This window comes from Mobula hypostoma, chromosome 12, assembly GCF_963921235.1.
Source record: "Mobula hypostoma chromosome 12, sMobHyp1.1, whole genome shotgun sequence".
NCBI lineage: Eukaryota > Metazoa > Chordata > Chondrichthyes > Myliobatiformes > Myliobatidae > Mobula > Mobula hypostoma.
Genome location: NC_086108.1, coordinates 15,494,858 through 15,510,819, shown reverse-complemented (window position 1 = coordinate 15,510,819; position 15,962 = coordinate 15,494,858). Strand labels below are relative to the sequence as shown.

Below are 15,962 nucleotides of genomic sequence, written 5' to 3'. Positions count from 1 at the left end.
TCTGAAATCATAGGGAAGGCTTTGGGAGTAAATCCTGAGGGGAAAAAAAAACAGAGCTGGAGTCCCTAAGACAGACCTACATTGAAACACAGAAAACCGACAGCACAAGACAGGCCCTTCAGCCCACAAAGCTGTGCCGAACACGTCCTTACCTTAGAAATTACCTAGGGTTACCCATAGCCTTTTCTGTGATCCATGTACCTGTCCAGGAGTCTCTTAAAAGACCCTATCGTATCCGCTTTCACCATTGCCAGCAACCCATTCCATGCTTATCTGGGTTGAACTCCATCTGCCACTTCTCAGCCCAGTTTTGCATCCTATCAATGTGCTGCTGTAACCTCTGACAGACCTCCACACTATCCACAACACCCCCAAGCTTTGCATCATCAGAAAATTTACTAACCCATCCCTCCACTTCTTCATCCAGGTCATTTATAAAAATCACGAAGAACAGGGGTCCCAGAACAGATCCCCGAGGTACACCACTGGTGACTGACCTCCATGCAGAATATCACCTGTCTACAACAACTCTTTGCCTTCTGTGGGCAAGCCATTTCTGGATCCACAAAGCAATGTCCTCTTGGATCCCATGCCTCCTTGAGATCAGTGCTGACTTGCAACTTCTGCAATGCCGCTGATGCCAAACTGTATTGGTACCTGCCATTCCCTTGGATTCATCAGCTGTGCAGAGAGGGGGAGCTTTGCACAGCTTGCTCTCCATATCCTACTGTCTTGGCTTGTGTATCATGTAAACAGCTGGGACACAGCACCCACAGTCAACCAGACCACTGACTTCTCGTACCTAAAAAACAAACGTTATCTCCTGATCTAGCTCATCATCATCAATGCATTTTGTGTACTTGCACTGTGCTTTCTCTAAAACTTTTTACTATCCTGTTGTATTTATACATAGCATGATCTATCTGGATGGCACGCAAAACAAAAGCTCTTCATTGAATCTCGGTAGCAGTGACAATAGTAACCAATACGGATATCAGGTCAATTACTGAATGGTGGAGCAGGTTCATATGGTGACATGGCCTGCCCCCCTTCATGTTTATGTTATTACACCTCCAGTTAACCTCTCTCTTTGCCCAAGTTTTTGGTCACCTGTCCTATTATCTTTGTCAAAGGCTTCTGATGCAGCAGTTTAATCTAAAATATGAATAACCCCACCACAGATGCATCTGAGCCACTAGTTTCTTCCAGCACATTGCTTGTTGCTAGATTCCAGCATCTGCAGTCATTCTTGCCTCCACTTTCACCACCAGGACTGCAGGGTTTTAGGAAGTGTGAGTCTCACTGCCACTTTCTCAAAGGCAAGCAAGGCAACACCCGTAACTCAAAAATGTTTTTAAAGATGAAGTTTTCATCCATTCATATCAAGGTGCACAATTCTTGAAGATCTATCATTCGCACACAAGTGAATGAGGTGAAAACTTCATCTTTTACCCTCCCAGTGGTACAAAGAGTGATGAAGATGGATTTGGTTTCTTTGGTGAAATGACTGAATCATTAGAGGCATTGATTCAGAGTTGGCAAAAAGACCAGATAAATAATCACACTTACAAACATACCAAAGTAAGGAAGGCCTGGATAGAGGGTACATGGTGAGGATGTTTCCATTATTAGGAAAGTCTAGGATCTGAGGACACAGCCTCAGAATAAAGGAATGTCCCTTTAAAACTAAGGTGAGGAGGGATTTCTTCAGACAGAACGAGGTAGATCTGTGGAATTTGTTGCCACAGACAGCTGTAGAGGCCAAGTAATTGGCAGAGATTGTTAAGTCCTTGATTGCTAAAGAGAGTTCAGAATTATGGGAAGAAAGCAGGAGAATGGAATTGAAAAAAAACAACCATGATTTGATTTGATAGGCTGAGTAGCCCAGTTCTGCTCCTAGATCTCATGGTCTAAGCAAAGTCAGTAAAAAGATATTTCAATGGAATTCCCTGCCAACATTTCTCAGAAAAGTATGTGCATCACTTCAGGCTGTATCTAAGGCAGAAGCTTGTGAATTTAAATCTCACTCTAGAACTTCAATCCCATGACCCAGGCTGAATTGCCCAGTCAAGAAATGAGGAAATGCTGTTTTAATGTAGGTTCCCAGCACTCATTGAAACAAAAATAAAAGATTTAATATTTCTATTTTGAAAATTTATTTCCACAGATCATCAGGTAAATGTCACACTACTCTATCACTTCAATCACAACAGATAATATAGTAATTGTCATGTGGCTGTTTTGGGGATTCTGCTGTGCACAAAATATCTGTTTTCATTTAACACACCCCACCCATGCTCTGCACTTCATTGGCTGTAAGGAAGCAAAATGCACCATTCAAATAAGTAAGTTTTGCTCTCCAATACCTGAGCCCACCTCTCAAAATACTTGATAAATCAATCCAATAACCACCACATCAGACTATTCTTTACAATAGCATCATCTCCAACTTACTGCATTCTATGCCAAGGGAGAAACACTAAAAGAACATGCCTGTTCTGGTCACCTCACTGCAAGAAGGATGTGGATACTATAGAGAGAGTGCAGAGGAGATTTAAAAGGATGTTGCCCAGATTGGACAGCATTCCTTATGAGAATAGGTTGAGTGAACTTGGCCTTTTCGCCTTAGAGTGATGGGGGATAAGAGGTGACCTGATAGAAGTGTATAAGATGGCGAGAGGCATTGATGGTGTGGATAGCCAGAGGCTTTTCCCCAGGCTGAAATGGCTAACACAAGGGGGGCATAGTTTTAAAGTGCTTGAAAGTAGGTACAAGGGGAATGTCAGAGGTATGCTTTTCACACAGAGAGTGGTGGGTGTGCAGAATGCACTATCAGCAACGGTGGTTGAGGTGGATACAATAAGGTCTTTTAAGAGACTCTTAGGTACATGGAGCTTAGAACAATAGAGGGCTATGCGGTAGGGAAATTCTAGGAAGTTTCTAGAGTGGGTTACATGGTCGGCACAACATTGTGGGTCAAAGACCCTGTAATGTGCTGTAGATTTCAAAGTTCTATTTCTCTTTTACATAATCTAAATAAATTTAACTGCATTCTGAAATTCATCTTGTTAAGCTAACAATGTCAATTTTTTTAAAAAAATGCTCCCGTACACGAGCAACATTACAGCACAGGCCAATCCAAAGTTTGAAGTTCAGTTCCAGCACTGTTCTGTAAGGAGTATAACCTCCCCATGAAATACATGGGTTTTCTCCAGCTGCTCTGATTTCTTCCCACAATCCAAAGACGTACCGATAGATTAATTGGTTGTTGCAGGTTAGAGTTAATCAGGGTTGTGGAATTGCTGGGGCAGTGTGGCTCGAAGGGCTGGAAGGGCCTACTCCATGCTGTATGTCAATAGATAAAGTAAAATAACCACAAGTTCACTGGATAAAGTCTCTGTAAAATCTGATCAGCATCACTTTTGAGTATAATAATCACAGCATTTATATCAGACTGGCTATTATTCTACTGTCTGCCTTCATAGCTCACAAACCAAGAGTGAAACAGTGCTTCTTTTCCTCCTGGGCCTGCAACATAACAGCAATCAAACTGACAAAGCAACATTCCAAATCTGGCTGAGTGATGGTATTTCAAGCCTCAGCATTGAAAACAAGAGAATTTAAAGCATGTATTCACAGTTTTCTACCGCTATTACTCCCATTCATGAAATTTCCAATTTTAATTATCTTTCATCTGCTTTTAACTTGAGCTTATCTTTGTTATTGACAGGTAAACGTTTGAACTGTCTGGAAGGTGACATGATTTATGCAAACATATAAATTCTTCAATATGTACATTCTCTACTGCATGTTGTCACGTTTTTAATCTGCAGAGTTTAAACCGGTTTCCTTTCATATTTCACAGTCCTTTCATCTGTTGTCCTTCCTAACCACAAAGTAGAGGGTCTTGCAATGTGATATTGCCAATATCCTTTCCTCACCAAGGTGCTTTCAGCTCCTAGAGCACCTCACCCTTTTCTGCTGAAGGGTTTCTGCCTAAAACAACGACCGTACTTTTTTCCATACATGCTGCCTGGCCTGCCGAGTTCCTCCAGCATTTGTAGATTTTCTCTTGTTTGTCACCCTTTCCTTCTCCACTTTTCCCTGCCAAAGCTCATAAAAAGCATTTTAACTTTCGAGTCAGAAGGATATCGATGGGTTCATGTCCCACCTGGGAGGGGAGGACAAAAAGCTAAGCTGACACTCAGGTGACAAAGGTGTTTATTTTTAAGTTAGGGTGTTAAACAATCCCTCTGCCCTGACAGGTGAATAGAAAACATTCCAAGGAAGAGCAGTGTTTTCACCTGGTATCCCGGCCAAATGCATTCCGCCAGTAACACCACCAAAGAAGGTTATCCTGTAAAGCTGCTGTTTCCAGAAACTTGCTGTAGATAAGGTCCTAGTACATGGTAGTGCTCACATAACAACCAATGAAGCACTGAGGTTGTGTAAGGGACTCGAGGAAAGCGTATTCTTTGACTCTTTTACACCGGAAATGATGAGTACATTACCACAACACTGAGCAGACATTCACTGTTGCCCAAGCTTTTCTTCCCCTGTGCACCCTGTGAACGTTGAAATTGAACGTACAACATTCCCTCATTAGTACTGGTGCAAAAACCAACTGCTGGACAAATACAAAAGGTCGTTAGCATCTAAGGAGGAATTGTTGACGTGGGAGTAGAAAAGGAAAATAAAGAGAGTAAAATGGGTGAGACAGGTATCATTAAGTGACTGGGATATCTTCCCCCCTCTTTCCTGAAACCTCATCAGCTCTTTTCTCCCACAGATGCTACTCAACCCACAGCTCTTCCAGCAGTTTGCTTTTTGTTCCAGATGTCAGCATCTGCAGTCCCTTAGCTCTGGTTATACTCATCCTAGAACGCTTCTGCTCATCAAGAAACTATATAAATCTACATTCAAGGACTCTGCTTTCAATGTCTTTTGAGGGAAAGTTCCAGAAAACACACCAGCTTTATAGCTTCACAGTGCACATCACATGAACACATTATGCATTTGGAGCCAATTACAGACAACTCTTCCAACACCCGCAAAATGCAGGTGTAGGAGGAATAAAGGCAAGAAAAGCTACGTCCATCACTAACAATCTAAATTCAGTGAAGGCTCCAAGTTGAGCACAACTCCCAGGTTCAGTGCCCAGCCACTGGGGCATTTTGACAAGATGAAAACAATGGTAAGCAATTATTCCCCAATATGAAATCAAGGTTTTGGTCCTTCATGTAATGAAAAAGCCAGTTAATGCAGAGACTCTCACTGTGAACTGCATGGCATGGAAGCTGATGCACTACAAAGACAATTAATACAGAGGACACAAAAGAAAGGATGTGATAAATTAACATAACATAAATGTTGAATGATACAAAAGCGTGCAAGTTTTAAATGCACCTAAGAGAAAGTGAACTCTTTGTCTATATTTAAATCCACTGCATGTATAAGTGTTACAGTAAGTTGAACACTGAACGGTTTGCCGAACAGAAATTCTCCAGAACTGAAATAATAGAGCCAGTCAAACCTAAAACATGTAAGAAAACTGTTCCTGCAACCACATCCTCCTGATAAACCTGAGGAATCTTAGAAACATAGAAAACCTACAGCCCACAGAGTTGTGCCGAACATGTCCCTACCATAGAAATTACTAGGCTTACCTTTAGCCCTCTATTTTACTAAGCCCCATGTACCTATCTAAAAGTCTCTTAAAAGGCCCTATTGTATCCACCTCCACCACCGTTGCCGGCAGCCCATTCCATGCACTCACCACTCTGCATAAAAAACTTGCACTCTACATAATAGATATACCTCTATCAGGTCACCTCTCATCCTCCATCGCTCCAAGGCGAAAAGGCCGAGTTCACTCAAGCTATTCTCATAAGGCATACTCCCCAAACCAGGCAACATCCTTGAAAATCTCCTCTGCACCCTTTCTATGGCTTCCACATCCTTCCTGTAGTGAGGCGACCAGAACTGAGCACAGTACTCCAAGTGGGGTCTGACCAGGGTCCTACATAGCTGCAACATTACCTCTTGGCTCCTAAATTCAATTCCACGATTGATGAAGGCCAAGAAACCATATGCCTTCTTAACCGCAGAGTTAACCTGCGCAGCAGCTTTGAGTGTCCTATGGACTCGGAGTCCAAGATCCCTCTGATCCTCCACACTGCCAAGAGTCTTACTATTAATACTATATTCTGCCATCATATTTGACCTACCAAAATGAATCACTTCACACTTATCTGGGTTGAACTCTATCTGCCACTCTCAGCCTAGTTATGCATCCTACTGATGTCCCGCTGTAACCTCTGACAGCCCTCCACACTGTCCACAACACCTGCAACCTTTGTGTCATCAGCAAACTTACTAACCCATCCTCATCCAGGTCAAATAAAAATCACGAAGAATAAGGGTCCCAGATCAGATCCGAGGCACTCCACTGGTGATCGACCTCCATGCAGAATATGACCCGTCTACAACCACTCTTTGCCTTCTGTAGGCAAGCCAGTTCTGGATCCACAAAGCAATGTCCCCTTGGATCCCATGCCTCCTTACTTTCTCAATAAGCCCTGCATGGGGTACCTTATCAAATGCCTTGCTGAAATCTATATACACTATATCTACTGCTCTTTCTTCATCAATGTGTTTAGTCACATCCTCAAAAAATTCAATCAGGCTCGTAAGGCATGACCTGCCCTTGACAAAGCCATGCTGACTACTCCTAATCATATTATACCTCTTCAAATATTCATAAATCCTGCCTCTCAGGATCTTCTCCATCAACTTACCAACCACTGAGCTAGGACTCACTGGTCTATAATTTCCTGGGCTATTTCTACTCCTTTTCTTGAATAAAGGAACAACATCCGCAACCCTCCATTCCTCCGGAACGTCTCCCGTCCCCATTGATGATGCAAACATCATCGCCAGAGGCTCAGCAATCTCCTCGCTTGCCTCCCACAGTAGCCTGGGGTACATCTCATCTGGTCTCGGCAGCTTATCCAACTTGATGCTTTCCAAAAGCTCCAGCACATCCTCTTTCTTAATACCTGCATGCTCAAGCTTTTCAGTCTGCTGCAAGTCATCACTACAATCACCAAGATACTTTTCCATAGTGAATACTGAAGTATTGTATTCATTAAGTACCTCTGCTATTTCCTCTGGTTCCATACACACTTTCCCACTGTCACACTTGATAGGTCCTATTCTTTCACGTCTTATCCTCTTGCTCTTCACATATTTGTAGAATGCCTTGGGGTTTTCCTTAATCCTGCCCACCAAGGCCTTCTCATGGCCCCTTATGGCCCTCCTGATTTCCTTCTTAAGCTCCTTCCTATCAGCCTTACAATCTTTTAGACCTCTAACATTACCTAGCTCTCTGAACCTTTTGTAAGCTTTTCTTTTCTTCTTGACTTTCTTCACAGAAAATATTCAAAGGCCTGTGAAGATGCTATCAGCGAGTTTACAGGTGAGTATAAGTCCCACATGGCTATATCCAACCACTGAATCACACACTTACATGTATGTATTCAGAACTACACATGTAAAAATTTCGAATAAAGAAGCTTACAATGGTGTGAATACCATTCTGTATGAAAGCAAACCGTGAGCATGGTGCAGTGAGGCTATGCATGAACACAGGACCATGCACTTTTATGTTCACATTGATCCATGGGTCTGCAAGTGTGAATACAGTCCTGTGGCATTACAAGGTATGAACACAGAGTTCAAATTTAAATGCAACTCCTGGTCTAGGAGTGTGAATACAATACAATGATGCAGAGGACTCTGGATATTTGATCAATCAGGCATCTACTTCTACTTCCACTGCTAAGCTGTATCTTACCTTAGTGATCAGGATTCTGTAATTTTCCAGCATTGCTTGATTATCGTGGCAATCTGACAACAACTGCCAAACTTCTGCTCTGAGTGCTTCTGGAATGCCACGTTTAACAAGGACAGGCAGCCCTTTGGGTCTGGTAGTCAGATTGCTGTGCCTGAAGGAAGAGACACTGTCAATAGGTATACATACTGAGGACAAGTCACAACCCAAGGTTACTGCTCAGTCATAGTAAAGCTTCAGCATGTACTGCATGTGTCAATAAAAATACATATATTTAAGTAATAACTCCACTCCTACAATAGCATTTTTCAAATTCAGTGCTGGATACTTTTGTGGCCCCAGCACAACATCATGACTTTGTCAGTATGGCAGCATGGCTTATTTTTTGCTTAGCATTCTTGGCCGCAGAATTTATTTAATCCAGACTAAAAGAGGAGCACAACACTGAGGAAGTGCTGCCCTGTCAGAGATGCCATTTCTTCAATGACCCTGATGACTCTATTCAGGATTGAGAGACAAAGAACAGCCAAGACAGTAGGAAAACTTCCTGTCTTATTCTTCAAATGGCAAGGTAAGATCTCAATACATTGTTTCCTCCAACACCCAGTGCTTCTGACATTGCAGCACTTGCTCAGTATCATGCTGACCTGCCGGGCAATGGTGCAAAGTGAGGACGTCTATTCTTGGGTCTGGCGGCTCCTGCTGAAGCACCTACAGAAACCTGTCTTGAGTGGGAACAAAGGGAAACATTGGTGGTAACGACCACAGCAACAGTAAAAAGTGGGGAGGCACATGCAAGACAGCAGGGGTGAGTAAGGATGCAGGGGGTGCAACAGGTAGGGAAGGAAAGATAATGGAAGAAGGACAGAAGATGGGAGGGAGTTGGGTGCTAGTCCACCACAGTTAACTGCGCTGCCAATAACCAAAGAAGAAATATCAAACAATGTTGTGGCAGAAAGCAGACACACTTCTACATGGTTGGCTGTGCTACTCACCATCTCTGCAGCAATTCCCCCCATGATTCCAGGATTTTCTCAGGACACTCTTTGGAAACATCCCCAGTGCCACTCGACAATTCATTATCACTGTCTGTGAGAGGCAGAGAAGGAGAGACTATTTCAGCTGTGGGTCAGCTGTGCAGTTTGTCTACTTCTAACCTGGGGTCTCAAGGTGCTGGGATATGGGAGGGCAAAAAGTTGAAGAGATTTTGGTGTCGTTATTATATTGTTGATTTCACCATTTGACAGTTATTGCCCAAGGGCAAACCTTCAATAAAGCTTCTAAAGTTGAGGTCATATTAGAAGTGATTTTAAATGGAAATCTTTGACTGCCACCTCCACAGATCTTTCTAACCTGCCCAAAAATCAGTGGAGTGTTTAGTTCCATCCGCCTGAAAAATTAACTGTTCTTCTCCCCATAGCTGCAGCCTGACACGCTGTGTTTCTATATTGTACAACAGTCTTTTCTCAAAGTTTTTTTAAAATTGAAAATATTGGGACATTAATTCATTAGGATGTAGCAGGAACAAGACAACTGATGTTGTTACCTCAGGCAAGGCAGTGGGGAAAGCAGCTCCCTGGAGTCCATGTGGGTGGGTTTTAAATGTTTCAATAAGCCATTGGTAAGCACTGTTCACCACCATAGTTGACTTACTTGCAAGTTCCATCACCCATGACCTCTTCTAGCTTTGATATTCCCTTGACCTACTGTCACTGATCAAGTTGACACAGCCTCAAGCTGCATGAAGCTAATCTACAACCTCTGTCTCATGCTCCCAATCTTCCTAAACCACTCTGCTGCCTTAGGCAAACTACTCATATTGAGCAAATAAACAGAGAGGAGTTACATATACTGGAGAGATTGAATCAGGGGCAAGTTGATGATCAACACACACCAGCAGGTAAAACAAATATTACATCAAGGAAGGTTTGACTCTGCATGTGTTAATATCGACAAGCAGTTAACAGGATTGGACCTATATTTACAACAATCCTGGAAATGTGTCTATCTTTATATGAATGCCTGGTAATGTCAATATTTGTGGCAGGTTTTGGGCTGTCAGAAGTTGTTACTTTCCTGCAAACATCAGGTACACATCACCTCTTGGACTACTATGGATCAATCTTCAATTGTGTTTTTCCCCCCACAGATTTTTACTGTATTGGATAATTTATATTTTTGTGTGTTGTCTGTACCAATGTTCCTACAAGTTTTGCATTGTATCTGTTACCTCACAGTACTTGTATACATGACAATAATCCAGACATGATTTGGACACAGAAACAGAGCATTATAAAGGCTCGGCGAAGTTTCTCTGTTTCAGTGTTCACGACATAATGCCTGGAATACAGGGAGAAAGCTGGAATAAGATATTATAATTTGGAGGATGAGTTTTGGCCAAATTGAATGGGAGATGAGATTTGAAGGGAACAATAACTTGGTCCAGCTTCCTCACATATCTCAGAGACATGCAGATAGGTTAACTGCTTCCTAATGGAGGTTACTGGCAAAGAAACTAAAGGGGAATTGATACACCTGTGAAGGAGGATAAGATGCAGGGCTCTTAGGGAAATAAGACTGCTGGGGTTCCTCACCAAGGAGTTGGCATGAACTCAATGGGCTAGCGACAAAACAATTAATTCTTCGCTTCATGTCCATAAGAGCAGAATTAGGCCTTTCAACACCTCAAGTCATCTGTCATTTCATCATGGCTGATTTATTACCCTCACAACCCCATCCTCCTGTCTTCTCCCTATAACCTTTGATATCCTTACTGATCAAGAACCTATCAACCTCCACTTTAAATATACTCTATGATGGCCTCCACAGCTGCCTGTGGCAATAAATTCCAGATTCACGAACCTCAGGCTAAAGAAATTAATTCCTCCTCATCCCTGCTCTAAATGGATGTACCTCTATTCTGAGGCTGTACTCTCTGGTCATAGACTCACACACTATAGGAAACATCTTCTCCACATCCACTCTATCTAGGCCTTTCAATTTTTTGATGGGCTTCAATAAGATCTATCCTCATTCTACTAAACTCCAACGAGTACAGGCCCAGGGCCGTCAAACACTCCTAATATGTTAACACTTTTGTTCCCAGAATCATTTTCGTGAACCTCCTCTGGACCCTCTCTAATGCCAGCACATCTTTTCTTAGATAAGGCGCTCAAAATGATTATGATTATGAAGACACGCAGTCCTCTTTTATTGTCATTTAGTAATGCATGCATTAAGAAATTATACAATATTTCCTCCGGTGTGATATCACAAAACACAGGACAGACCAAGACTGAAAAAACTAACAACTATTGCTCATCATACTCCAAGGTCTGACTGATGCTTTATAAAGCCTCAGGGTTACCATCTTGCTCTTACATTCTAGTCTTCTCAAAATGAAGGCTAACATCTGCCTGTCTTACCACCAACTCAACCAACAAGTTAACCTTTGGGGAATCCTGCAGAAGGACTTCCAAGTCCCTTTGCTCCTCTGATTTTTGAATTTTCTCCCTGTTTAGAAAATAGTTTACACCTTTATTCTTTCTACCAAAGTTCATGACCATACACTTCCCTATATATATATTCCAACTGTCACTTCTTCGCATATTCTCTCAATCTAAATTCTTCTACAGACTCCCCGCTTCTGCAACACTACGTGCCCTTCCGCCTATCTTTGTATCGTCCATGAACTTGACACAAAGACATCAATTCTGTCATCCAAATCATTGACCTATCATATGAAAAGAAGCGGTCCCAACTCTAACTCCTAGTCACCAACAGCCAAACAGAATAAGCCCCCTTTATTCTCACTCATTCCCTCTGCCAGTCAGCCAATCTTCTATTCATGCTAGTATCTTTCCTGTAATACCATGGGCTCTTACTTTGTTAAGCAGCTTCACATGCAGCACCTTGTCACCTTCTGAAAATCCAAGTAACCAACATCCACAACTTTTATGTGTGTTGCTTGAACATCCACAGACTCTCCTTTATCTATAATGCCTGTTATTTACTCAAAGAATTCCAACAGATCTGTTAGGCAAGATTGTCTTTAAGGAAATCTTGCTGACTTTGACCTATTTTATCATGAGTCATGAAACTTCATCTTTAATAATAGAGTCCAACATCTTCCCAGCCACTGAAGCCAGGCTAACTGGCCTATACATCTAAACTGCCTCTTACTGGTAATTCCTTGGGCTTTTATTTTCTTTACAGCACTTAGTCAAATAGTTCTAGTCCATGTGGATATTTACTACATGGTCCAATCTACCCTCTCTGTTAGCCCATCAAATAATTGTGAAGTTAGTCAGAAATATTTAAGAAATCTGTATTGATTTGCCTTGATTAATCTATACTTTTTAAACTACAGGTTATTCTGTCCATGATAATGGTTTCCAATGACTATTCCATCAATGTTATATTGTGTGATCTTATCTCATTACCTGTTTGAATTACCATGTCATGCGACAGACTATACTTTCATCCACACTAATTCTATACCCAATGCAGATTGAAAGACTGATTACGTCTCTGTTATTTTCATTTTTGGTTCCCTCAGCAACTGAGAAAGGATTGCTGCATCCAGCCACTTACCAACCTTCAACAATGCTAAATGAAGTGGGATATTTTCAGGGGTTTGTGAAAGGGCAATGAGTGGGAATAAGTGGATAGCATTTAATCACCTGATAAATTAGTGATAGCTAAATACTTCCCACTTGTGGCACCTTGCTGAATTCGATGATAGGCTTGATCATGTAAGCATGGTGAATGCAGGCAAGTTTTACACCTACAGTAACAGTTGAAACCATTATATCATACACACCTCCATCAATCCAAATTCATTCAATTAAAGCAACTCTTAGCAGCACTGCAACATAAACATTTTTACCATCTGTTGGATTTTGAACCGTCAATTTGTAAAGACAGCAGAACAACAGACAAGGGCACAGAAAAATATTTTTAAAACACAATCATTAGCTCTGAGACGGAAAGGTTCCACGGGGAAAGTCAGGTACGGTGCCTATAAAAAGTATTCACCCTCCTTGGAAGTGTTCATGTTTTATTGTTTTATAACATTGAATCACAGTAGATTTAATTTGGCTTTTTTGACACTGATCAAAAGAAAATAACCTGTCAAATTAGTCTAAATTTATTACAATTATTAACACAAAATAACTGATTGCATAATTACTCACCCCTTCAAGTCAGTATTTAGTAGATGCACCTTTAGCAGCAATTACAGCCTTGAGTCTATGTGGATAGGTCTCTATCAGCTTTGCACATCTGGACACTACCATCTTTCCCCATTCTTCTTGACAATACTGTACTGCTCAAGCTCTGTCAGATTGCGTGGGGATCGTGACTGTACAGCCCTTTTTAAGTCCAGCTACAAATTCTCAATGGGACTGAGGGCTTGACTCTGACTTGGCCCCCCCCCCCAGGACATTAACATTGTTGTTTTTAAACCATTCCTGTGTAGCTTTGGCTTCATGCTCAGGGTCATTGTCTTTCTGGTAAACAAATCTTCTCCCAAGTCGCAGTTTTCTTGCAGAATGCATAATGTTTTCCTCCAGGATTTCCCTGTATTTTGCTGCATTCATTGTACCCTCTACCTTCATAAGCCTTCTAGGGCCTGCTACAGTGAAGCATCCCCACAGCATGATGCAATCACCACCATGCTTCATGGTAGGGATGGGTTTTTTTTTATGATATGCGGTGTTTGCCTTAAGCCAAACATAGCATTTAGTCTGATAGCCAAAAAGCTCAATTTTGGTTTCATCAGACCATAGAACCTTCTTCCAGCTGATCTCAGAGTCTCACACGTGCCTTCTGGGAAACTCTAGCCGAGATTTCAAGTGAGGTTTTTTCCAGACAGTGGCTTCTTTTTGCCAGTCTCTCACAAAGCTGCAACTGGTAAAGCACCAGGCAACAGTTGCTGTATGCACAGCCTCTTCCATCTCAGCCACTCTGGTAAACCATATATATATGTTGTAACTGGGTTAAATGTCTGGACACGGCCCTCTGCTGACTGCCCCTGTGGTTCCTCCCACAGACCCCTGAATAAAGGTGTTTCGCCCTGCTACTCCCCCTCAGACCGGGGGCAGACACTCAGCATGGAGGTCACGTCTTATTGCGAATAAAAGCCTTTCAGTATTTACCCTACTTCAGTCTTTTGGAATTATTGAAGGAGCTTCAATCTTATTTGCAGTAAATTTTAAAGCATGGAACATGCTCTGAGACCCAACAAGTTAGATCTCGATCCGCAAACGCCTGAAGCTGGAAATGCTTTCAAACACTGGCCTGCTTCCACCGCCTACGACCAACGGGTGCTCACGGGGCACCACACCGTGACGGACCAAGACAGAGACTCAACCCTGGCTTCCGTGACCCTCGACCAAAGCGCTCCCCACCAGCTCGCAAGGTCAATGACGGACATCCTGGTGGAGGGGCGCAGTACAAGCTGCCTGTTTGACACAGGCAGCACGGAGAGTTTTATCCACCCGGAGACGGTGCGGCTTTGCGGACTCACGATACGGTCGGTAAGTCAGAGGGTTGCCATGGTTTCTGGGTCGCATACAACAGACATCCGGGGGGGTTGTGTAGCAACGCTAGTGGTGCAGGGCACAGAATATAGAGACTTTACGTTACTGGTCATGGCTCAACTGTGTGCCCCTGTGCTATTGGGACTCGACTTCCAGAGCCACCTGAAAAGCGTGACAATGCAGTATGATGGGCCCCTCCCACCAATCACTGTCGCAAATCCTCAGTTTTGTAGGAATACGTCACATACCCCGCTACTGACCACACACACATACACCGACCTGCACATCCCACCCAACACCATGCCAACTGCCGCACTACCGACGTCACTTACGGCCTCTCCACCCTCAAGATCCTTCCCCCACCACTGTTCGCCAACCTGACCCCCGACTGTAAACCTGTGGCAACTAAAAGCAGGAGGTACAGCACAAGGGACTTCATTAAGTTGGAGGTGTAGCGGCTGCTCAGGGAGGGGGTCATTGAGGCAAGTACAAGTGCATGGAGGGCCCAGGTGGTCGTTGTTCGGAACGGGGAGAAAAATAGGATGGTCGTGGACTATAGCCAGACCATCAATAGGTTCACACAGCTCGATGTGTACCCTCTACCCCGCATCGCGGATATGGTCAATCAGATAGCACAGTGCAAGGTGTACTCGACCATAGATCTAAAATCCGCTTACCACCAGCTCCCCATCCACTGAGAGGACCGCCCTTACACCGCCTTCGAGAAAGATGGCAGGCTTTATCACTTCCTGTGCGTCCCCTTCGGAGTCACGAATGGTGTATCCAGAGGGAAATGGACCGGATGATTCAAAATGGATGGTGGACCAGTGCCAACTGAAGGCCACGTTCCCATATCTGGATAACATCACCATCTGCGGTCACGACCGGCAGGATCACGACAACAACCTCCAAAAATTTCTCCAAGTGGCCAAAGCTTTCAATCTCACCTGTAACAAGGACAAGTGTGTGTTTGGGACCACCCGACTTGCTATCCTTGGGCGTGTTGTGGAGAACGGAGTCATTGGCCCTGACCCCAACCATAGGTGCCCCCTGTTGGAACTCCCTCTTCCCAACACCCTCAGAGCCCTCAAGAGGTACCTGGGCTTCTTTTCATATTACACCCAATGGGTCTCTAATTACGCAGACAAGGCCCGCCCCCGGTCAAGTCCACCACATTCCCCCTCTCAGCCGAGGCCCACGCGGCCTTCAGCCGCATAAAAAGGGACAATGCCAAAGCAGCAATGCATGCGGTGGATGAGGCCATTCGACTTTGCACTGGCTGCTACCCTCAACCAGGCAGGAAGACCGGTGGCGTTCTTCTCCCGTACCCTTCAAGGCCCTGAAATTCGGCACTCCGCGGTGAAAAAGAGGCCAGGACCATAGTGGAAGCTATTAGGCACTGGAGGCACTAGCTCGCCAGCAAAAAGTTCACCCCGCTAACTGACCAGCGCTCAGTCACATTCACGTTTAATAACCAACAGCAGGGCAAAATCAAAAATGATAAAATTCTGAGATGGAGAATTGAACTCTCCACCTACATCTATGACATCATGTACAGGCCTGGGAAG

General features: G+C 43.4%; 1 protein-coding gene across 4 annotated transcripts in view; it reads right to left on the bottom strand.

The window, feature by feature from the left end:
• Positions 1–15,962, bottom strand: part of rabgap1l (RAB GTPase activating protein 1-like) — a 586,024-nt gene that overhangs the window by 396,230 nt on the left and 173,832 nt on the right. For all 4 annotated transcript variants that reach the window (XM_063063651.1, XM_063063652.1, XM_063063655.1 and 1 more), the window contains 2 exons: positions 8,848–8,941; positions 7,856–8,006 (listed from right to left, as the gene is read on the bottom strand). In XM_063063651.1, the coding sequence (XP_062919721.1) occupies positions 7,856–8,006; positions 8,848–8,941 (245 nt within the window). The remainder of the gene's footprint in view (positions 1–7,855; positions 8,007–8,847; positions 8,942–15,962) is intronic.